At 41.9% G+C, this 17673-nt stretch overlaps 1 protein-coding gene across 2 annotated transcripts in view; it reads left to right on the top strand.

The window, feature by feature from the left end:
- KLF3 (Kruppel like factor 3) overlaps nucleotides 1-17673 on the top strand; it is a 35009-nt gene that overhangs the window by 11071 nt on the left and 6265 nt on the right. For both annotated transcript variants that reach the window (XM_043572800.1, XM_043572801.1), the window contains exons 2-4: nucleotides 3673-3768; nucleotides 11429-11915; nucleotides 12591-12741. In XM_043572800.1, coding sequence (XP_043428735.1) covers nucleotides 3712-3768; nucleotides 11429-11915; nucleotides 12591-12741 — 695 coding nt within the window. In that variant the 5' untranslated portion in view covers nucleotides 3673-3711. The remainder of the gene's footprint in view (nucleotides 1-3672; nucleotides 3769-11428; nucleotides 11916-12590; nucleotides 12742-17673) is intronic.

Here is a 17673-nt window from a genome sequence, read left to right as displayed (position 1 = left end):
TAATTCTTTCAGTGCATAAACTACTTCTCAGTTCTGCGGAAGGCGCCTTGGAGACATTGCAGTCATTCTTCCGATTCTAGACCAAAATCCAAAGACAAGGTCAATGCCAGTAGCAAAAGTGGTCTCTTCAGAGATAGGCACAGTAGTTACAAAGTATAAGTTTTCCTGAAAATCAATAAACAGAAGCCCGATTTGCATTAATGTGTTTGATTCTCTTCCTAAATTTGGTTTCTTTCTAGCTTAGCTTCCTTCCCTCTGTTGTTTCTATTAAAAGTTTTAATTATAGAAGTAATACATTTAAAAATTGGCACAGAGATGTGTGTGAAGTTGTCCCATCCCACCGCCCCTCCCAGGAAGGGCTGTCTTGTGAACAGTTCAGAGTGTTCCATTTTCTTTGTGTGTCCCTCACCTTCTCTTGTTCTGTATCCTGTAGCCACCACTGAAAGTATAGTCAGTCATTTTAGAAACAACCAAATTGGGAGCAGAGTGTTAGTTAGACATGTAGATGGAACGGTGAGTGAGTTTCCTTCTGTTTGCAGTGATACTCGAATTCTGCACAGATTTTTATTGTCCAGCGATGCCTTGGTCAGCTAGGAGTTTCAAAATGAGATATTCTAATTCTACCACTCATTTTCCATTTACTAGCTGAAATACTTCTATAATGAGAAATAGCCCTTGGCCGGCGATTGAGTTACTCTTGAGGTACAGTTCTGAACAAATAAGCATACCTTTACAATTATTTTTTCATAAGATAAACCAGTTTCATTAGGGCACATGCTTTCTGCGAGACTTTTTTCTCATGATTACAAGTCTCATGAAGCATTAATTTCCTTAAATTTAGATAAAAGGTAAAAATTGAAAATGCCAGTGATTTGTATAATGTCTTGAAATGATAAGAGATATAGTAGGCTAATGTGTCATTCACTTCTAAGTGGATTTGGTCGTCACTGCTGTGGGCAGTAGGAAACGTCATTAAAGGCTTTATGAGCTAAATGGTGGCATTAGAATTTGACCCAGAGTCCATCTCCTGATGCCATTGTGTGCTCTTAGCTGGTAGTCAAGAGGGTAAGGTACCCTGAGGCGTGCACGTGCTGGGAAGCTATTGCAGTAGTACAGCTGGGAAGTGACAAGGTCTCATGTGACCTCAGGCAGGATGTAGGCAGCTAGTCACTTTTGAACTAAATTCAGTGTGAGTTTTTTTAAGGGTGGAGGGGCCGGATCTCTAAGGCTAGGTCTCTTAGCAAAGAGGCAAATACTTGGCATTGCTCCAGAAGTTGGAACCAACAGATTTAGGATCATGTATACAGCATGTGTATCCAAAACCTGTGTACGTATTTGTTGGTAGAAACTATTCACAGCACAAAGAGTTATGTTTTGCTTTAAATTTCATTTGATCTTCCTAAAACATTACAGGTAGAGGAGGGGTCATCTACATTTTAACATGGGAGAAGGGTTGTCCTATGGCAGGTCTCAGGCACATCTCCTGCTTGAATCCGGAGAACAGGGCTTTTTCACTGTGCACCTGAGAAGAAGAGTGCTTTTATTTAGAAGGATTCTCATCGAGATACCCTCTAGTAGAGTGGATGAATCCCTAAGAGTAAATTAAATTTAAAAGGCTTGGGGGAGGGGTGGCCAGCCAAGGGTCAGGGCTGCTGAATTACCTGACCTCATTGATGTAAGCAGGAGATCTCACATCCTTTGTTTCCACTGCGAGGCACTGGACAGCGATTCTTAGAACCCTATCCATCTCTGCAGCTGCGAGGCTGGGAACTGGTTAATAATAGATCCTAAGACACAAAAGGGGTTTTCATCCTTCATTATGAAATCATCCATTTTTCACTGGCTGTTGGGGTTTGTTTTTGCTGGCACACATAAGAGGGTATTAGCACCATTGATTTGAGCAGCCTGGTATCAAATTGTGTTCACAGATTATAATACATACTGTGATGCAGGAAAATAAAATTCGAAGTCAGAGCCTTATGTTGAGTTAACGATGAGACTCACGTGTTGTCATGAGACCCAGAACAGTGTTTCTTCAACAGAGCAAGGGAGCACTAAGAATGCACAGTATTACTTTTATAATTGTACGTGAAGGTTTCTTAGTATAACGCAGTGTGCATGGATATGACGCACTACAGGACCGCTGTCGTGGAAGTTGGGGGGGGTGGGAATGGGGAGTTTTAACATGGAAATACAGGAAGTAACCTAGAACTAGAGACTTCTGCAGCTTTTTCAGGTAGAATGCAGTCCGGAACTTAATTCACTTTTCGACCCGAACCAAAGTGGTCCAATAAAGATCTTGCCTTTAACCAAAGCTCTGAACCCTTAAACCAAATTTGAATAGTAGGTGCCTGAAGCAGGTTGTTGAAGATCTGGGTAGTAGCCAGGCAGTGATTCCAAAAGCTATGGAATGCAGTTGTATGTTGAGCAGACTGAATATCTTGTCTCGTGGGGAAGGGGTTGGCTTGATGTCGATTAGTGCCGAAGTGAACCAGTACAGAACACAGGAGGGAAGGGATAATAGGAGCATAACAGTAGAAGAGAAGAGTAAGGCCAGACAAGATTAAGATGGACATTTCCTTTACATCAGGCTAAAGATTGGCTTATTTCCTAATGAGGAATTGGAGTGAATACAGACTAACAGTCTTCATGTGTGAAACGTGCTTAGAAAACAATGGGCAGGGGGGCTGGGGGGGCGGCTCGAGACCTGAATATAGGCATTTCACTCGAGGAGACATGCAGGTGCTACATAAAGATGGAGAAGATTCCACTTGAATAATCACATCAATTTCGAATGTAAATAGTTTGCCGTTTTGAAACAAACTAGCAGTTTTTATTTTTTTAAGTGGTAATACACATTGCAGGTGGGCATGTTGGGAAATGGGTTCTATTTTATCTGTGGGAATAGTAGAGCAGTTTTCCTGGATGATACATCAAATGGTTTGGAAAATATACGTGCTTCTCATCCAAGAATTCCCCTACGTAAAATTTACCCCACTTAAGAATGTGCAGGACATGAGTATGAAGACACGGCCATCCATAATGGCGAAAATTTAGAAGCAACCTAACTGCCCAACAGAAAGGGATAATATAAATAACCTGATCTGTTCGCACAGTGGCACACGGAATTTGATGGTACGGAACCACACTTACAGAAAAACATTTGCCCAGTCAGTTGTCAAGTGAAATTATGAGCATGCATATTACAATCCTTTTAAAAAGAGAGTTTGGAAGGATAAAAACAAAGATATCAATGATGATTGGTTCTAGGTTTTCTTTTGGTTGTCTTGTTTTTTTCTTGAGTTTTCTGTAATGAACATAAGGAAAAATGTTTCACATTCATATGTGATGTGAACTTCTGTTGAGTTGTACAGCAGTCTTAAGCAAGCTTTGTTGCTCAGAAGGGGCTGTACGTATTGTTCCAGAAATGTCAGGGTTTATGTATTTGAGTTAGAAATGCCAGTTGGCTCTCATCTACTTATGACCATGGGATCTGGTTTTAATTATGTAAAATGGCATCTTTCATAGGTAAGGAAAATAAATTCCAGCCATTCCGGGGCTAGGGGAGAGGAAGGAGCAGAGAAGGGGCTTGAGGAATATTATGTTTTATTTTTACTGGTTTATATTAAGGTAACCTTGGGATTTATTTGGACACCTTGTTTTGTTTTCTAGGCCAAACACCAGAACACCCTAGAAAGCTTAACTAAAAGAATGCTCATGTTTGACCCAGTCCCTGTCAAGCAAGAGGCCATGGACCCTGTCTCCGTGGTAAGTTTTCCAAAATTGAACACCTCTTCTTATCTATTCCAAGTGGCAAGAACATTATTGTGTGTTGTGTTATTCCTTAAAGTTACTCATCACTTGACAGGCATTTGGTGAACAAACTTTTCTCAAAGCCTCAGGGAGTAAGTGGAGCACATACCTGCCAGCAACCTTGCGCCCTTGTATAAATGAAATCCACATCTCAAGACCTGTGCCCAACGCTCCTCAGGGTGTGATCGCACCGCACTTGGGTCATAGGCGAATCTGGTCATGACAGGAGTAGACTTACAGAAACTCCTCAGTTACCAGCTTTTTAGTTTGGGCTCTCGGGATTATTGGTTTCAGCCAAAAAAAGTTCAGCCAGACTGATTTTCAAAAATTAATGTGGATCTGGGGACATTAAAAAAGAAGAAAAATCCTGTACTCAATGTTTATCATGGTTAGGAAGCAGTTTTCGAATGTACTTTTATAAGAAATCTGCATCAAGAACATGATTATTTTGAGGTTTTTTTTTTTTTATTGAAGATCACCCCAATTATATAGAAAGAAGATTTTCTTTAAAATGTTTGTGAATGTACTTTTTTTAATACAGGAAGAAAAAAAATATTCCAGTTTGTCTCATTTGGTGTTCAGCATGTCCTTCACAGAGCTGATTTAAAAAGATGAAACCTAAAAAAAAAAAAAAAAAGTCCTCATTCCTGCATGTAAATGCATTCAGAATAAAAAGATTTGCTTAAAAACCTATGACAGCAGCTATGCTGAGCTGTGACTGTATGAGATGGCTGAGGAGAAGCTAGCGAAGGAGAGAACTTGGCCGGGAGAACGGGATTCCTTTCCACTTGGGAGAGTCTGGCTGGGAGGGAATCTTGTTCCGTGTGTCTTTCAACACCTTTGTGCTAAGCTAGCCCTCTGTGGGCCCGGCCCATCTAGATGCTTCTCCCCGCAGGTGGCTAGGAGTTTGGCCAGGTGTTTCTGTAGGTACAGCCCTGGTGCTGTGAACATGGGGCACGGACAAGGACAGAAAGGGGTCCAAAGACTTCGAGTCAGGGGGTGGCGTCCACCTACGGTGATCTGGTTGAGTGAATATGAAGTAACAAGACAGTGCTCCCACTGTGCCTTGCTCTTTTCTTCCATGGCTTGGAAAATAGTCACAAGGGGAAAAACTTGGCCTGCGTTTTGTATCTGAAGGTTGGTAATGACACGCTTGCAAAATTAGATCATCCTTATGCATCGGCTGCCGAGGCTCCTGCCAAAAATGTTTATACAAGACACAGGGGTCACTCGGAGGCCCTTGGAACTGAGTTGCCATGGATATTACTAAGCCAGTGAAGTGTTTACCACTGTGTACAATGAAAAGTTAGGTCCAAGTGGCTTTAAGGAAATAACATTTACATTCCAGCATGATAACTGGATAACCAAGTGTCTGAATGTGATAATAACTGAGCAGTGAGAACTTCATTAATCAAAAAAGTAAATTGACTTCTGATGTTATTTCGTGCTGTCCCCGTATTCATCAACCCCTTACACCAAACTATTGCATGATCACATTGGAGGAAAATTGAGGTGTAAAATTTCCCTATTAATTATATCCTTGAAATATGAATAGGTTTTTAGTACTGGAGAAGATGATTAATTTTATAAATGATGCAGAACCATCTTTGATGCATTTAATATTCAGTATACTTCCCATGCTTTTAATCAAGCATGAAAATATGGCTCAAGAGCCAATTTAAAGCTCAAATGAAGATCCACATTGCTAAGTTGGTGTGAGATAATTAAGTGTAAGGAAATGCACTTGACTGAAAAAAAAGGAAATAAAATGAATTTGAAGTAACAGTTATAATGCTGTAACTTATATAAATATATGAAGTTAAAATATGTAGAAGGAAATTTGCAATTAATGGTCTCTAGTTTTCAACTTTCAGCTAGCACTTAGAGAATTTAATTAGATCATTTCACCAAAAGTTAGTGTCAGTCCTTACAATGAAATTTCTTTTTCCTGCTTCAGCAAAACCTCAGTTAGTGGAAACATTTGGGGAGTGGGATGTTGTTATTATTTTAGTTAACAAAGTTAAATAAAAAGCTTTTATTTCCACTCTGGAATCTTCAAATTTTATCTCTCCTGCCTCTGTAGGTGGAGTGTGCTAAACCTAATTTATTATTCCTTTATTCCTTTTTTTTTTTTTTTTTTTTAATTCCACCTTTGACCTGAAGGCTGATTACCTATTTGGCATTTTGCTACAGTTTAGAGAAAGTAAAGAAGTGTCATTTCTCTCTTAGTGAAATAGAAGCCTTCAGTGCCGTCCTCTGCTAATAAACCTTGTGCTTGGAGGCAAACACTAAGTTTTTGGATTGCCCTATTAAAATTTGCAAGAGTGGGGAACAGAGTAGAAACCCACCCTGTGCTGTATTCTGCTACTTACTATCGATGCAATGTTGGCAAACCACCAGCAGCTCCTGGAGCCTCTTTTCTTTTTAATTTGTAAAATTGGAGATGATCACACATAGAATACGAGGTAGCATGTGAATATAGAATGCACATGTAAAAGAAATTGCTTTCTTGAAAGCATTTGAGTACACTTTCAAAGAAGGTTGAAAATTAATTTAATTCAGGAAGTGAGAAAGAAGACAAAGTTTTAAAAAGTATTTTCATATTTTATCCCTATAGGAAGATTAGTTTTGAAGAAAGGAAGTGTTTTGGGTTTTTTTGTTTGTTTGTTTGTTTTTTGTTTTTTTCTTGTAATGAAAATTGTCCCTCTAACAGACTCCTTCCAGGTTGAGAAGTACTTAAAATCAGTAGTGCCTCTGTTCTGTTCCAACAGAAACACATGACTTTTCTGAGCCTGGTAGAAAGAGAGCTTTCTACTTTTGTTTGCATAGAAGGGTATGACATTTGCTGTTTCCAGAGTGTCTGTTTATACACGCACCACGCCTTCTTGCACTGGGAACCCCACCCTTGTCATGAAGATTCCTTTGACTTGCCATTGCCCTGTCACGGATGTTCACTCTTTTTTTTCATATGAATGAGCAGTGAAATAGAGACTCCATCCATGTTTCGTGCAGTCACCCCATCCACTTAAACTGTCTTGGGGGGCGCCTGGGTGGCCCAGTCGGTTAAGCGTCCGACTTCAGCCGGGTCACGATCTCGCGGTCCGTGAGTTCGAGCCCCGCGTCGGGCTCTGGGCTGATGGCTCAGAGCCTGGAGCCTGTTTCCGATTCTGTGTCTCCCTCTCTCTCTGACCCTCCCCCGTTCATGCTCTGTCTCTCTCTGTCCTAAGGATAAATAAACGTTGAAAAAAAATTTAAAAAAAAAAAAAAAACTGTCTTGGGATGGAAAACTCACCAAAACCATTCCCCATAAAATAAGAAATGACTGAAATTCTCACTTAAGTACAGTGATAGCTTTGAAAAATCATCCAAACCCTGTGCCTTTATCCCCGTCACAATTAAAATCATTATTTTGAAGAATCAAAAGAACTGATACTTTCCTTGGTCTTGACAGTAGTAAAAACTTGCTCAGAGGGTGCATTAATTCACTTCATTCATTCATCAAGTGTTTGGTGAGCACCCGTGCCAGACCCTCATCTCTCATTCCAATGAGAGGAAGCGATCCTCAAATGAATTACATGTGGTGTGCGGCTTGAACACGTGAATGTCAGTTACAACTCAGAAAGTACAACCCACGGCCACCCCTAGTGAGGGCCAGAAGGTCCTAGAGACCCTGGCCAGAGTCTGGTCTGCAGGCTGCTCTGCTCCAGCATATCAGGCATCCTTGGGTGAGCAGTCTGCACCGGGGCATTGGGTGTCCATCAGTGGCCAGAGGAGCCTTTTCTACTTCATCAGCACTTGCCTCCTATTTGGATTTGGTGCTACTGTGGCACTTACTTGCACTGCTTTGTTAGAAGACTGCAAAGGTCTGGAACAGAGCAGAAGCAACTATTACCAGGGTGTACTCAGTTAAGGCACACACCCGCAGCAAGCCCTGGAAGGGTCCTTAGGCTGTGGAGAACCAGATTGCTGCAGGCTGATTGTAGTAGCTTGTGTGCTCCACCCAAATAACTAAAGCACACACGTCCTATAGAAGGTTCTAATGAACATTGCTAAGGAATTTTCTAGTGAGATGGTGTGAGAAACCACATTTCTTAACCCTTTTACAAGGCAGTCAGACTGGAGATAGTTCATTGTGTTCTCTGCTGTGTATCCAAATGTGTACCCTCCTCCTTTTGGCCCCACAGCCTTGCAAACACCGCCCATCACATCGGAATGGGGGACGGAGTGGGGGGGCATTCACTGGAGAGCATACTCAGCAGAAACGTGCATCATGTTTCCAAAACTGGGCTCTATGTATGGCTTTCTCTTTTTTTTTTTATGGCTTGAGAAACCTGAGAATATTATTAAATTTGCAAATCTCCCAGGTTCTAAATTCCTACTCTCCTTAAACTCACCTCACAGTTAGAAAAAACCCAGCAATGACAGCAATAAAAGTGTGTCCTCATTTTGCTTTCTATTTAACTGCCAATAACTTGGCATTAAAATCTAGGTCATAGGGAGGTCTTTGAAGAATAGGGCTGAAAATATGGGAGCAGCTACGTTTTGGTGAGTAGAAACAATTGGGAAAATGCTTTCCACTTCCCAAATTTTTGTTTCTAGCACCAGAACTTTTGCCCTTTTGAGATTTATAGAAGGCATGTTAACCTTGAGAACCAGAAGAAATCGTTTCCCCCCTGTATTTAATTATGTCTTCGGACCCTTATCGTACATACTAGAATTTGTTTTCTTTTCTTTTTTCTGTTAGTGAATCTGTGCCTCTTAACGTTCTTTATTTTAATATTTAAATGTAAATGTATTTAATATTATTATGGCTGCATGTTTGGGTCTCTCACCTTTGGTGGACTTAGGTGTGCCTGGTTCTAAAGAACCCTTTTGATCCTTTCCCCTTTTGATTCTTGATACCTAACTCAAAGCTGTCCTTAAAGACAACCACTTACATATTTTGCATTTCCTGATTGTATATCCTTCCACATCCTTGTTTTTAAGCAATATTATCAGTGAAAATTCTTTCCCTTTTTAAATTGTATTTGAATGATTTACCAAATTTTCATACTAGAAATTAGTGGTTTTATTCTGTATCTCTTTATCATTTACAGCCGTGCTGTTCAAAAGGGGTCTATGCACCTAGGGCCACTCCCCAGAAATTCAGAATCTGCATTTTAACAAGATCGTCTGGTGACTTCGTGCACAGTAAAGTTTGAGAAGCCCTGATTGGGAAGTTCAAATCCATTATAGTGCAACTCCTTGTCTAGAAAGAGAAGGGACTTCGAGCACCACAGTGTGTGTTAAGCTCCTTATCTCATTGAATCCAATTTTAATTTTAACCTCACGACCTCCTAGGATACGGGTGTTCAATGTCACCTTGACAAGTTTTGCCATATCCTCGTGGCACCTGCACTTCTAATATTTAGTAATTTTTCTTGCCCTCTTTTTTGTAGAATTGCTTTTTTAACGTAATAAATTTTTTCTGAAAAGGAAGTTTATATCACTACTGTAAAAAAAAGTTTTTTTTCTTGCGCATTTAAATAAACACGTAACCATTTTAAAGCACTGTGTATTTTTTGTGTATTCTCGAAGTATCTTCGGTACCCCCAGAGAGACGTGCACCATACTGCAAGAATCACTGCTCTACGAGATTACAGAGATTGCGTTGGCAGGGATAAAGAAGGGACAGAAGAACAAAACACATAATCTTAACGATGAGAAACTGACTTCAAAAGCAGATAAAGATAAATACTGCCAGGTCCCATGCTGCCCAGGAGAAGGGAGTTTTAGAAGCAGCTCTGGGGATTCTGATGCATAGCCAGGTGGAGATTTCACTTGTGGAGTCCCAGAAAGGAAAGGATGTGATCTCGGTAGTAATCCCAGTTAAAAAAAAAAACAAACAAAAACAAACAAACAAAAAAAACACCACTGCTGACCCACAATTATTTATTACTCACAATAGTGGCCACTGGGGGACTGGGGTAGCCCAGAAATTTATCATGCATTTAAGCTCCATTGGTGGGTTTTCTTGGTTGTGTCATGAGCTGGTACTGCCTCAGAATCTGGAATGCATAGGCTTTTAGAGCTGGAAGAGAGGCATAGCATGTTGCTGATCACTTTTACTATACAATATTCAAATACAAGTAGTTTTCTGCAGATGGACTTGACATGTTATCACTAAAAATTTCATCTTCCCTAAAATACCTACGAGTAAAGGAAATAGCTTATATTGAGTTTAATTTTTTAAAAAGCATCCAACAACAAAGACTTTTTTTCAAGTTTAGTTAAGGAATAGAAGTAATTCTTGTAGGGGTGCCTGGGTGGCTCAGTCGCTTAAGTGTCCGACTCTTGATCTCAGCTCAGGCAGTGATCTCATGGTTCATGAGATTGAGCCCTGTGTCAGGCTCTGCACTGATGGTGTGGAGCCTGCTTGGGAATTCTCTCTCTCTGTGTCCCTCCCCAGCTGGTGCTCGCTCTCTCTCTCTCTCTCTCTCTCTCTCTCAAAATATCAATAGATAAACTTTAAAAAACATTTTTTTTAAAAGTAACTCTAGTGAATTCCCTGGCCAAGGACCACACCCATAGTATGCAGTGATTAAGATTGATTTGTATTTAAAGTTGGTAATATTCCATTATTCTGAATCCATAAGAGAGAAAGGTATTTAAAGATAAATTAGGTCAATTGTAAGACAGACCTTAGTTTTTTGGAGGAAACAGACCATTGATCATCCTCTTTTGATGAGGTGGTAGCAAGGTATAGAGGTGCAGACACTGGGCCTTGGTTTGTGTGCAAGTCAAAGTCACTTCAAGCATCACGGGACCTTGTTTGTGTCATATTAGCTGTTTCTTATTGTTCTGTGTCACGCACAAATTTGGAAATCAGGTCACCTTCAGCTTCCTTCAAACTGTTGGAATAAGACCATTGAATGCGTTGGGGCCATGGATATGATTACGCTGTGGTGGGTGACCTTCAAAATATAGGTGGGGAGGATGACTGACCATCCTGATTGCCTGAGACTGCAGTGTCTCCTGGGATGTAGGGCTATTACTGCTAAAACCAGACCACAGACCATCCCGGGAAAACCAGGACTGTGTTCACCCTAGTCATGGTTGGTCACCAGCTAAAGCCCCCCGCCCCCAAAGGTACTACTGTGCAGCTGTTTCTCCGTATTATACACAAGTGTGTCGTGAGACTGTAAATGCCCTGCTGAGGTGAAGGATGGAGAGCATTTCCTGCCGACCCAGAAGCCCCATCAGCAAAGCAACGAGGTTCATTGGCTTGGCTGGTTATTGGTGAACCCCAACACGGAACTTCTCCCGATAAAGGCCCACGAGTCTTCTGTTTATAACCTGTTTCAGAATTTTGCCGGGTGTCAACCTCAACCTTAACATTTGACATGGGAAACATCTTAGAATTAAATGTGAGGTTTTTCATGGTTATCCCATTAACCTTAAAGTTTACTAGACCAGTCCCCTCCTAGCGTTTTCAAGGGTCGGTATCTAAATGTAAACCGCTTTTGGAGGTCCATGTAACTGAGAGCACCTTCTTGCACCATTTCGTCTTAGTTCATGTTTCAGGCGAATGCACCTGTGTCACTGCTCGTACGTTTCTGTTTCTCCTTCCCAATAGTCATACCCATCTAATTACATGGAGTCAATGAAGCCCAACAAGTACGGAGTCATCTACTCCACGCCGTTACCTGATAAGTTCTTCCAGACCCCGGAGGCCCTGTCCCACGGGATGCAGATGGAGCCAGTGGACCTGACCGTGAACAAGCGGAGTTCGCCGCCCTCTGCGGGGAATTCTCCTTCCTCACTGAAGTTCCAGCCCTCGCACCGGAGAGCCTCGCCTGGCCTGAGCATGCCTTCTTCCAGCCCACCGATGAAGAAGTACTCGCCGCCTCCCCCGGGCGTGCAGCCCTTCGGCGTGCCGCTGTCCATGCCCCCGGTGATGGCCGCCGCCCTGTCCCGGCACGGCATCCGCAGCCCCGGGATCCTGCCCGTCATCCAGCCCGTCGTGGTGCAGCCGGTCCCCTTCATGTACACCAGCCACCTCCAGCAGCCGCTCATGGTCTCCTTGTCGGAGGAGATGGAAAACTCAAATAGCAGCATGCAAGGTAACCGCCACTGGGGACAGCTCCGCGGCTCCCGCCTAGCATTGGGGTCTGCGCCCACCGGCTCTGCGGGGGCCACAGAGGAGGCAGCGACAGCGCCCCTGTACTCTTCAAGGAGCCATTCCCCTTAGAGCCTGCCCGCCTGAGGCGTTTCCTTTTGTTGGGGGAGGGGGGGCAAGTGTTGATACTGGAAGAGCTCCCAAGAATCAGGCTGTTTAATGAATGCCATGAAATGGTTGCTTTTACTGCGTAATTGTCAACTTTGAGATACTACAGATCCCGACTTTATATTTTGCTTCATTGAATGCCAACCAAAAAAGACATTAATTTAATAAATGCCTTTGATCATGGTGATAACTAAAGGTTACTTAAAGCCGCCTCGTTTACTGGCTGTTTGGAGGCAGAAGACTATGGGGTTAAAAGGTGATAACGCAAATTCCTAAGGAAGAACCATTTGGGGGCTGATGTGCTCAAAGTCCAGCTTCCTATGCATGCCACTTGCTGCCAGAGTGGTTGTCAGGGGAAACACACCCCGCAGATTTGTTTCTGCCATAATTTTGCTAAAGGCAAACAGATACTCCACACATCAGCGTTGTAGGTAGAAGCTGTGCACTAAACTTTTAAAAGCTGAAATTGGTAAATTGTACATGGAGTGACTTTTCTATTTTTATTTTTTAGTACCTGTAATTGAATCCTATGAGAAGCCTATATTACAGAAAAAAATTAAAATAGAACCTGGGATTGAACCACAGAGGACAGATTATTATCCTGAAGAAATGTCACCCCCTTTAATGAACTCAGTGTCCCCCCCGCAAGCACTGTTGCAAGAGTAAGTATGTTCAGGTCTACCCGACATTGGCGTAGCAGCGTGCATCTTGGGACCTGGAATGGAAGTGCAGGCTTCCAACTCAGGGTGTGGTGTGGATTGCCAGGGACACCTCGCAGTAGGGGGCCGCCACTGGGAAAACGGGAAAATCTCCGAAGACAATGTGTCCCACTATATGGACTGTCTTATAACATTTACGTCAAGTTTGCAGTAAATCGGTCACTCGTGATTTTGCCACCTTGTCATGTAAATCATTTTTATTCTTTTTTTTTTAAATCCTTCCAGACTGTACATAGGTTTCCCATAATCTTAATCCCCATGTGGATTGAATTTGGTATTCCAGATAGTCTACTTAAGGTTGGATCATGAAAACTTTATAGGACATACATCGTCCTTCCAATTGTCACTTCTAATACTGTTTCTACAAAGGGGCATCACAAGCCCAAAGGAGTCACTCCAAAAAAGGCCTGGGAATAGTGGTGGCAACAGAAAGTTGCCCATGTAGCTCAGAGAAGTTAAGCATTGGAGTAACCCACCCACTATCTGTGGTGTTTGAAAATCACATCTGCCCTTGGAATGTTCAGTCTGCTTCAGAACTGCCGTCCAGTAGGAAGGTTTCTGTATCAGTCTACATCCAAGCACTGAACTGTAGTTTGTGTTAGGTCTAACTCGCTATAATGTGGTGGCGTCATACACAAGTTAAACGGCATCATTGATGGGATTTGCAACAATAGATATCCTTGCCTTCTACCAGTGATTACACTGGAGGCTGTGTTTGTAGTAGCTAAGAAGGTGACCTTTGGATTGGACATCTTGGATCCCAGCTCTGCTCTCCACCATATGTATGACCTTGGGCTTGTCACTTAATCTTGCCTTGTTTCCTCTTTATTTGCATTATTGATTATAATTATTTTTCTTGTAATTGTCTTGTGTTATGGCTCTTTCAAGGTTGGATTTAATGACCAGCTTCCTAGTCCAAAGGCAACAGTTACTGTTTCCTCCGGGACCCTTCCATCTTCTTTCTCCCATATCACTTTTTTCCAACTTGAAACAATGTTCTGCCCACCTTTCTACGTCATCCTTTCCCCTCTCCCTTACACAGTTAATTCTGCAACAGAATGTAAATTCTCTGGCTTTCAAACAGCTATTTTCTGGAACTTAAAACATATTCTAGTTCTATCCACAGTCAACCCAAGTAGGTGCCTTCGTAGTAGGTCACGTTAATTGCCCATTGTACCAAATCGTAGTTATTTGGGGGGAGGAGGTAGTTGGCCTTTACTCCCTGATAGGGGAAGAAGAGAATGGAATCCTATGACCAGCCACATCAGCAGGGAGAGAGTGTGTCTGATGGACTTGTACATTATTACCTTTCATAATTGCATAATGCCCCCGCCCCCCATGAAACTTTCCCAGATGTTTTCAAAGGAGTTATTTCATTCCCCCATAACAAGCATGTGGGAGTCAGAGCAAATGGAGAACTGATGAGCCAAGGCATGAGATAACTCGCCTTATAATCATACTGTGAACAGCAGGGGGGCCTGGGTTTGACCTCCTGTCACCAGATGACTGCTCTTCCTGCCACGTTGTCCATATCTAACCAGTGCATCCCACCCCTGCTCTCAGGTGAAAGGGAACACAGAAGGACTAGCCAAAATAGACACATCTTCTAGACTGAGTTACCTCCTTTTTTTTTTTTTTTTTTATGATGCCAGGTGTCTCTGGCAAGTTAACTGGCAACATGACTTGCATGTGTCATTGTTCCTGCACAGGTGATGAAAAAGATGCTGTAAAACTAAATAAAGCCACGTGCCCAAGAGAGAGGAATCCATTGACTGAAGAAGGGTTATTCCAAAGTCGAGGTTATTATGAATTACATTGTAAAACATTACAGAAGAAAAATACTTGAAGGCTGTATTCTACTACTGAAAGAAAATATTTTTTCTCATTTTAAGTTAAGATTCTTTTGACGATCTCAAGCTCAGTGGCTTTTAATGATTAATGAGTAATATGCTTATGTTAATGCTGACCCAAGAATGCATTTTGCTCCTCAAGAAATTCAACAGATTAGCCACAACTGGGACGTGTAGTCTGTAAGCAGTTCTCTCACAGATGTGATTAAGTAATGTCTTGGAGTGTGCCCAGTAGCAGCCCACATAGGAAACCAGCTAGCCAGGAAAGAATCGATTGAAACCAAGTGCCTAGTCCCATTGCAGTGAGGCAGGCCCGATAATATTTGCCTTCTGAAACCCTTCCTTGCCAAAGGTGGAATACAAAGTGCAGTTTGGAAACCCATTTGCTTGGACATAGAGTTACAGCTTTAGAATTATTTTTAAAGGCACTCAAATGGCTATCAGCTTCCTTTTTTTTTTTTTTTTTTTTTGTATCTTTACATACGTGAAGTGTATTTAGAGTGAAGAGCTTGAGGGTCAGATTTCCCCCATGTAATTGTGTGTGACTTCTAGCAAACTTAAGAGGGGGTCGGCTTAACTCAAAACAATGACCAGGTATCTGATACGTAATAGCTGTTCTTATTTCTCGGTTGTAAGGATCCCAAACAGCGTCTTTAAAAGTGGGGAGTACAGAAAGAGTGAGTTCTATAGACCCTGCCCTCCAACCCCTGCCTGCACCATTATCTGGCTCTTTAGAAATGGGGCGTGAATGATGCCGCCTTTCAAGGCGGATGTCAGCTTGAGCAGAGATTTCCCTTTGTGGTGTGGGGACATCCCAAAAGAGCTCTTCACGAGATTCAACAGCCATAGGGGCAAAGTTTGCAATTGGGTTTCTGAACCTCAAAATAGTAACAGTAATTAACCATAATATTTAGTAGATTTACATCTGGAACAGATGTTATCCTTCAGCGTGTTGTATACATTACCCACAACTTTCTAGGATCACATTATTACCATCGTCCCCATTCTACAGAGAGGCACAGGGAGAATACCTTGCCCGGGGCCACAGGGACTCGCAGTGACAGAGCTGGGATTTGATGTTGGAGCACACAGCCTTGTAATGTACCTTTGTACGCAAAATGAGCTGGAAAAGGCAGACAAAACCATTGCACAGAAACTGTTAGACACATTCCCAACCCATAAAATGTAATAATTGGGAGAGACTTCCAAAGTCACCTGGGATACTCCCTCAGTATCCCAGAGGCATAGGAGATACAAATTAACCAACCATTCAAGCTTTTCCCCCCAGCATTTTATTTCCTGAAGTTTTCTTAATGAAGATGAAACGTTTCAATCAACGGCATTAAGGTTGAAAGTTAGAAATAAACTGACAACTCTTCTTTTTATTGAAGGATTTTAAATTAATAATTTAGCTTTATAAACGCAACGTGTCCATAGACCTGTCACTTCTCTATTTTCTCTGTTTGTACATCTATATAATTGAAGTCCTTGTCCCCCTGCCCTCCCCCACTAGTTCATGTTCACTTTTCCATGTATCTGAACTTGGCTATTTTATCCTTCTGTATTGCTCCCACTAAACATCAAGGTAGGAAGGTAAAGTGATACTCAAAACTGACAGTTTTCTTTGCTACTAATAGATGTGAGGAATAAAAAAAAATCACTTAAAATCAATGCCCCTTTTATTCTTTTTCCACTTACTTCTTACCATGCCTGGAAAAGTTACTGATAAGGAACATGTATTCAGATTTTTACCAAGATAAAAGCAAGTTTCATTTCAGGATTTTTATGGCGAAATTTTATCATCCTTTTTGAATCTCACAAGCTTGAGCATTTACGCTCATCAGATTCCCTCTCTCCTCGTCCACGCTCGTACAGAAAATTCATGGGTTATTTGGAACATTTTAAGAACTTTGGATTCAAATTTATAAGACGAGTCTTTCATTACTGTTGGAGGCCAGTTCCATCAGCTTGTAATGTATCAAGTAATTAGTCGTTAGGAAGGCAAATGAATAGATTAGAATTTTTTAATTACTGACATTAATCAGCAGAGGAAGCCTGAGAAAGCTTTACAGACTTTCCCCAGCTCTTCCCCATCTGCCTCTTCTCTCCACCAGATTCCTTGAGCAAAAGAGAAAGTTTAGAGCAATGGTGTTGGACATGATTTGATTTCAAACCCACCCTGGAAAGGTGAGCCGACGCAGGAGTGGGTCTGGGTGAGCGGCCGCAGGAAGGCAGGGAGACGCCAGGTCCCGTGAGAGCCCGGGGCTGCACTTGGGAGCCATTGTCAGGACCGAGACACTTCCTTGCCTGACTGCTAGCGCTGCACCCAAATTCTCCCTCGGGCAGGAATAACAGTACCAGTAAAGGTTTGAGGTGGTGAAAACAGCAGTGCTGTTATTATCATTATTATTTTCTTTTTCTTTCTGTTTTTTTTTTTTTTTTTTTTTTGAAGGGCCAGAATTTGAAACTCAAATGTGAATTGGTCATCTTTGAGAGAAGCGAAATGCCAATTAGGTAAAGGATAAAATGTAGATACGGTAGGCATTGCCTGAGATTTGGGAATTCGACCTTTTTCATTTTTCCCTAAAGGACAGTGATGAAAATCAGGACAGCCTGCGAAAAGCCATTCGCAGTGCTGAGCATCACTTAGTGCCACAAGCTACTATAAATAGGCAACTTTTTACTGAGGGAAAGAGACTCTCCTAGCTCCTCCGTCTCCCTCTAGCATAGCACCTAACCCTTCTTACTGTCATTACTTATCTACATGTCTGTCTCCCCCTAGAGTGTGAGCTCCTCGAGGGCAGGAACCCTGTTTTTATTCATCTTTGTGTCCGGGTGCCAAGCACAGTGCCTGGCTCATGGTAGGTGCTCACTCAATGTTTGTTGAATGAATATAGCAGTGCTTCTTGGGTTGATCCGCTAATTTCCTTTTATTTATTTCGTTGGGTTTTTTTGTTTGTTTGTTTTTGCCTAGTGTCGTTAATGCCTTTGGTAGACGGAAGAAAAGGAAGAGCCTTTCACTCAG

Source organism: Prionailurus bengalensis, chromosome B1 (assembly GCF_016509475.1).
Source record: "Prionailurus bengalensis isolate Pbe53 chromosome B1, Fcat_Pben_1.1_paternal_pri, whole genome shotgun sequence".
Lineage (NCBI taxonomy): Eukaryota > Metazoa > Chordata > Mammalia > Carnivora > Felidae > Prionailurus > Prionailurus bengalensis.
This window is presented reverse-complemented; position numbering and strand designations above follow the sequence as displayed.